Source organism: Pterocles gutturalis, unplaced genomic scaffold (assembly GCF_000699245.1).
Source record: "Pterocles gutturalis isolate BGI_N339 unplaced genomic scaffold, ASM69924v1 scaffold5046, whole genome shotgun sequence".
NCBI classification, from domain to species: domain Eukaryota; kingdom Metazoa; phylum Chordata; class Aves; order Pterocliformes; family Pteroclidae; genus Pterocles; species Pterocles gutturalis.
The window spans coordinates 1-6,318 of NW_010097606.1; the positions used below are offsets into that span (position 1 = coordinate 1).

General features: G+C 40.0%; 1 protein-coding gene across 1 annotated transcript in view; it reads left to right on the forward strand.

The window, feature by feature from the left end:
• The first annotated feature begins 546 nt into the window (after positions 1-546).
• The window catches only part of TK2 (thymidine kinase 2, mitochondrial), an 8,910-nt gene continuing 3,138 nt past the window's right edge, over positions 547-6,318 (forward strand). Inside the window, exons 1-3 of the mRNA XM_010078700.1 lie at positions 547-634; positions 2,196-2,285; positions 3,776-3,849. Coding sequence (XP_010077002.1) covers positions 2,202-2,285; positions 3,776-3,849 — 158 coding nt within the window. The 5' untranslated portion in view covers positions 547-634; positions 2,196-2,201. The remainder of the gene's footprint in view (positions 635-2,195; positions 2,286-3,775; positions 3,850-6,318) is intronic.

Below are 6,318 nucleotides of genomic sequence, written 5' to 3' on the forward strand. Positions count from 1 at the left end.
GACCTGGCTCTACAGCATTGCTGGAGTTTTAGACCTTGTTTGAACCAGATAAGTATCCTTGGAGACTACCTATGTGGGGTAATTTTGTACAAGTTTTGAATATATTTGGTTTGTTAGATAACAAACAAACAAAAAAAAAAAGTAGTACAATAGCATTCTGATCGTCTCTTCCTTTGCTGACAAGCGTTGCTCTCTGAGAAATTAATTTGCGAGGGAATGAGCAGGTCATTGAAATGCAGTCAGTACTCAGCTAAGCCATTCTTTCCTTCACATGGTACTGATTTTGACTCAAAATTAAGTATAGTTACATCCAGGCTTGTTAGGTGATCAATCCTGTGTTTTATTTTGGTGGTTTAAAAGTGCTAAAAAGATGTTGTATAATGATATTTCTCCAACAGCGGTCATTATTACCTTTTATCTTACAAGATCCAGTGTTGTTTTTTGAAGAGGGATGGGCTTCCCCATACAAGTCCTGACTTACTGAATGAGTATTCATTAAAAAAAGTTGTAGACTTGTAGGGTCAGATTAAGTATTTCGAATCTAAAACATGCTTAACATGGAGTAATTCTTTTTATCAAGGTTTTGACAGAGCCAGTGACTAAGTGGAGGAATGTTCGTGGTCATAATATCCTGGTAAGTGGCAGAAATTAATTTGACAATTACAATTACTGTTCTTTTAGAAAGACATGCATGAGGACTTCATACCAATCAGCAAAACTGTTACAAAGGTGTGGTCATAATCTCATATGGCAAAAAAATAAAGCTCCGTGACGCAAAAGATCTTTTACTGTGATTAAGTGATTAAGACACGCATATAATAGAAACACTGCACATAAAATGTGGGTTTGGCAAGGACTGGGTCTTTTATTGGGTATGAGCTAAAGATATTCAAAGAAAGGTAAGCCTTGAGTGTGGCAGTTGTTTCTAAATCTATTTATGCCTATTTCAAAGAAGGGAAGAATGTCTTTGCTGTTAAATTCCCTCTGAAAGTGAGGGGTGGATTTGATCAGTTAATATTTTTTGACTGCTGAAGATAAGGACAATTCAGTCCTGTGAGGTGTTGAGAGCTTCTGTTGTCTTTTGCGTAGTCATTGTTGCTTGGGACACAAGTATGTCCCTTTGTCACAGCTATGCTTGGGGACAGCAGTCGGGGCTTTGACTACCTCTGCAGATACACTTTTGCTGGGAGGATTGAAGTGGTTTCTGATGTCAGACTTGCTGGTACGATCACATGCACTGCAGAAACCTCATTGCTGGCTGAGATGGGTATCTATGCTCAAGCTCATGTGGAATTTGCTGTCAGCACAGCAGTGTGGATACACCCCAAACCACACGTGCCCAGACATGTATTTGATGCCATTACTGTGAATATATGTTCTCTGGAAAAGTAAATTCTCCCTATTAGGAGCTGTTGATGCAGTAAAGGGATAGGGCATGCTTGGCTGTGTCACACACCATCACAGCAATCTGCACGTCAGAATACTTTCCCATTCTGATCTTGGGCAGGGAGGAAAGGAGGAGGTCAGATCTGTGGACTGAAGCCATGCTGCTGACTTAAAGCGTGTTACTTAAGCAAATACACACGGAATGAGGTCTTACTTCAAGTCAGACCTTTTCTCTGCCTTGCAGGATAGACTGTTGCTTGGAAGTGTGTGTGCGTGGGGTGGAATTGCAGCAGTCAGAAAAAGTGGAAGATCTGAGAATGCTTTGAGGATCCTTTGGGAAGAACAGCTCCGTCTGTGTTGAAAGACGCCTTTTCTGGGGCCCAGACCATACTTACTGGAACCTTATACATGTTTCTGGATGGACTGGGTATACTGAGAGCCTGCCAGTGCACAAAAATAGAGTAGCAGATACTTTTTTTAAATTCCTGAACATATTTGAACTGTCTCAAATGAGCTGTGGTTTGGTCCTGACTGTTCCAGATGAAGAATAACTAATTCCTGTTGACTTCAGTGAGCATTCCAAGTGCCCTACTTGGTGCCTGTGAGGACCGGGACTGTAATTCTTACATCTGCATTGTGGCGAGCAAATGATTATTTAATTCTTGTCAAACCTGGTGTCAGCTGTTCTAGGGCACTTCTTTTACCAATTCTGTTGTAGTGCAAAAGCTTATGAAATAGCCAACATCACGTTTTTTGCCATTTGACCTAACAACAATGTCTGTCTGTCTCACTTCTGTCTCTAACCCCAGGGCTTAATGTACCAAGATGCATCGAGATGGGGGATAACGTTACAGACTTACATACAGCTTACAATGTTGGAGCAGCATACCAGACCAATGGTAAAAAAACATATATTTTTTTTAATTTAAAAAAGAGTTAGATGTGGTTATGAGTAATAAATATTTTTAACCTTGTATCCAAAAGTGAAGTTGCTGTTTGTGGTCTTTCTTTGTTCCTGCAGTGAGTGTGAATTTTTATAATGCAAAGACACTGTTGATATGCTCAACACATGCTCCGGAAGGGGTGAAACTTCTGCTTCCTACCTGCTCAGAACTTTTACTTCCCAGAACTAATACTGCTTTTTTTTGCGCCATCCTTATGAGCTAGACTTGCACGTATCTCTCCATCGTCACATGTCAGTGGCTTGTCTGTAATTGCTCTCTATGTAAGTGTAGCTATTTCAAACCTTTGTCAAACGTTAGGTAATCTTAAAGACACTGTTGGTATTCATTCTACTGCTCCATGTTGTTAAGCACAAATTTAGCCATTGCTTCTTGTATTTATCCAAAATACTTCCACTAAAATTTCCTGTTGCTTCTTTTCAGATGTTTTCCATCCTTTTTTTTCTTACAATTTTTTTATTTTCTGTCTCTATTCACATGTTCTACCTTTTTTGTCAAGATCTGTTACCTTTTGATACCTTCTATGCTACGTCTTCCGTTCACAGATCACAAGATCAGATCTTAGGTGGCATGCTTATATCTTAATGATAGTTCTTGCATTATGTTTTGTGAGTTTGTGTCAGGGCAAACTTCCAGAAGTACCACATATGATGGTGAGACCGCACATCTAATCGTTAGCTTTTTGGAAGAGGTGTTTTTCTAAGATCATAGAAATCTCATTCTGTTGTGGAAAAAGCTCATTCAGAGGTTCCTGAGGATCGTGCTGCATTTCAATCTGAGCTTTGCTGTCATTTGCCGTTTGAGCCTTGCTGGAGCTATTGTTGCTTCTGTGGTCATTAATGTGCTGAATACCTGGTTGGAAAGTGCTCTGCCAGGGTTGTATTGCTCTGCAGGGGCCAGAGAGCGTCACTGAATTTCTCTAGTCCAGAATGAAGCTCTGGCTAAAGCCAGCACTTTGTCAGTTGCAATTATTTCTTTAAAAGGTTCTGTTTTCTTGTTATAGTTTTTCTGATGTTAGGCCTGTGCTGTGACCCAGTAACACACCTGAAAATGGCAACAATTCAGGTGGCAATAGTTCCTGCTGCTCTGCAAATCCGAAGTGGATTGCTGCTTTTTTGTTCCCCTCTCCCCCAGTTAACTTCAGCTGCTCAGTTGAATGCTTCTCCAGTTATCTTTGAAACTTGTGTATGAATAACAGATTAGTTATGTAGGTGTTCAGTATTGCAGTGACCATAAGTAAGATTAAGAATGCTTGGTTTTTGTGGTTCCGACCCTCCCAGTAAATTTGTTTATCACAAGGTCTGGAAGAACTGAAAATGGTATGTATTTCATAATGTAAAGGACATAATGTGCAATATGAGCTTGAAAAGAAACAAATGTGCTGAAAAATGCAAACTAGTCAGTGACTGTCAAGTTTTATTTTGTAGATTTCCCCTGTAAGAATGATGGAGCGATCAATTCACAGCGCAAAATACATTTTTGTAGAAAATTTGTATCGAAGGTATGGTGTATGGTTTTCTACTTTACTTTCTTGGCTGAATTAGATTTAAAAATTATACATAATTGATGATTTCTTTGGTAACTTGCATTTAAGTGGTCTGTGAGATCTGCCAGTTCTGTTTTGGAGTGGCAGCATGTTTTGTACAGGATGTGCTGCCCACTGGTAGAATAAAACCTGTAATTATTTAGAACACCATTTATTGAAGTTATCTGCTCTCTAGCTGAATACAGAAGTCTTGCTTAAATCAAAGCAGACACATACTGAACAGGTAGAAAACCATGAGGATATAAAGAATAACACTGTAGGAGGGAGAGAACTAGATAGGGCTATCCAGCCTAGCATCCAGGATTGGCATTTCGTGCAAGCAGAACTCGACTCACATGCTGTTGCTCAGAATCACAGGACCAAAACGGACTGCAAACGTTGGTAGGCTAGTGAGTAAAGAACAAACAGGAGCTGTTTGTCTGTAAATGTCACTTTCTGAATCAGGTCCCCACCCCCAGGTGTGCTGGGCCAGAGGCAGAGCCATTTGGCCCCCGGTTATTTTGTTCTGGGGGGATAAGACTGTGGCCTCAAATAGAAGCAGCATTTATTATCTGGGTGATGTATAACTCATCCATCCCATACTAACAAAACCAGTGCAGTAACCAGCACTGGTATGTTTTTTTGTTTTGTTTAGAATGCTGACCTTATTTTGAGAAGTGCATGTAACAGATTGTTGTTCTCATGGGTTTTTCAGTGGTTTTAAGGGACAGAACCAGTTTCTTGCCCTGTCTGCACGGAGAATGGCTGCATGCCACGAGATGGCATCCACGCTACACAAGCTCCTAGTGTGTTACTGGATCTTTTTTGAAAGCTGAGAGAGACAGTAGGATGTGAGGCAAAAAGAGACATTATCCCAGACTGTACACAATGGAAATGTACTGGAATGTCTGCCTTGTTTTTAATTACTGAGGGTTTTTTTTTCCATTATAGACATCTGTCTCAGCCCCCAGGAACAAAGGAGTAAATACAAACTTTACCCTTGATACTTTTATGTAGAAGCACAGCAGTGCCCTGTGGCAGAGGAAAGGCCTTGTAACTTACAGTGATCGCTTCCCATGCTGTGGTTTTTTGTTCAACTGCTGCATGAAAATTTTAAAAATAATTCTGTAACTAAAGGGACTTTGCAAAGGAAAATACCTTTGTATTCTTCCAGAGGCTTTTTCTTTCCTTGTTACAATTTCCTAGAAGGAATCTCCTGTCTCTGTAGGGGAGTGATCCTAGTTCTTGTGTAGGTTAGTCAACGTGCAAAGATCATGCAGAGAACAGAGAAGAGGTTGCCCATTGTAGAAATTGAATGATGCTTGTCTGATGGAAGGTGTGGAAAACAAAACTGACCTGACACATCTTTAAATTTTGCTGAAAGTGTTATGAAAAACCTCTGGGGCTCCAGCAGATATCTTCAGCAAACAGATTGTTAAATAGCTGTATGGAAGGCATTTTCCGATTACAAGTATGTAAAAATAGAACTTTTTAATTCAAAGAATGGGGTAAGCATGCTGCAAAGAGCAGAGGTTGCTGCTTTCTTTTCTGTAAGAGAAGGCATTGCTTAGGGTCCCAGTCTTAAAGATTGAGAAGAATCCCTTGTTATCTCTAGTCTACACAAGCTCTTCTCCTTTAGGAGAATGATTAGTTTAAGCAATGGATGAAGAGCTGTGGGAATATCAGGAATACCAGCTCTTCTTTGATCCAGTGTCACTCAGTATTTGTGTTTTGGCTTTGCAGGCTTTTTCCCAGAGAGGGAAATAGAGTAAGATTTAAAACGATTATGGAAGGCTTAAATTGTGAGCAATTGCTGTGAGCTTCTCCGGCATGCACAGATGTGCATGGGTGTCCAGGTTCTTACTGTGATTGCACGTCTAAGTTTAGCACTGAAAGACATGCTCATGTTAGGTGTAAAACGGTAGAAGAATTTTAAATGTGTGCACGTGAGTATGCATGATGTGTTACAGGGTAAGCACTAGTGATTCCCATTTGAATTCATAGTTATTTATGATACAAAGCTTGTTCCATTTGTGTTTAACTTTACTTGGTAGGAGTCAAATGTCAGCAAACTTTGGAGATGAAACACCCTTTAGTGCCTCTGACAGCACATATACTGATTCATACATTAGAAGAATAGCAGTGAATTGTGTTATTCCATTTCTTGGGTGCTTTGGGAGGCAAGATATTCAGCTGGATGGCAGATAAAGAAGGGAGGTGGTACGAATACTGGTTTTGCTTTCTTGCATACTTAAGTGGAAATATCTTTCTGGATTATCTTTATTCAGTTTTGCCAGTGATCAGAACATGTTGCCAGGAGAATGGTTGAGAAATCTGTGGAATCTTTTTCTTCTGTTGCAACTGGTCTTAATTGTTCAGCTGGAGAGGACAGGAGCCTCTCAGCTCTATCTTTTTTATATTTCTATTGCAGACGCATGTAGGAAA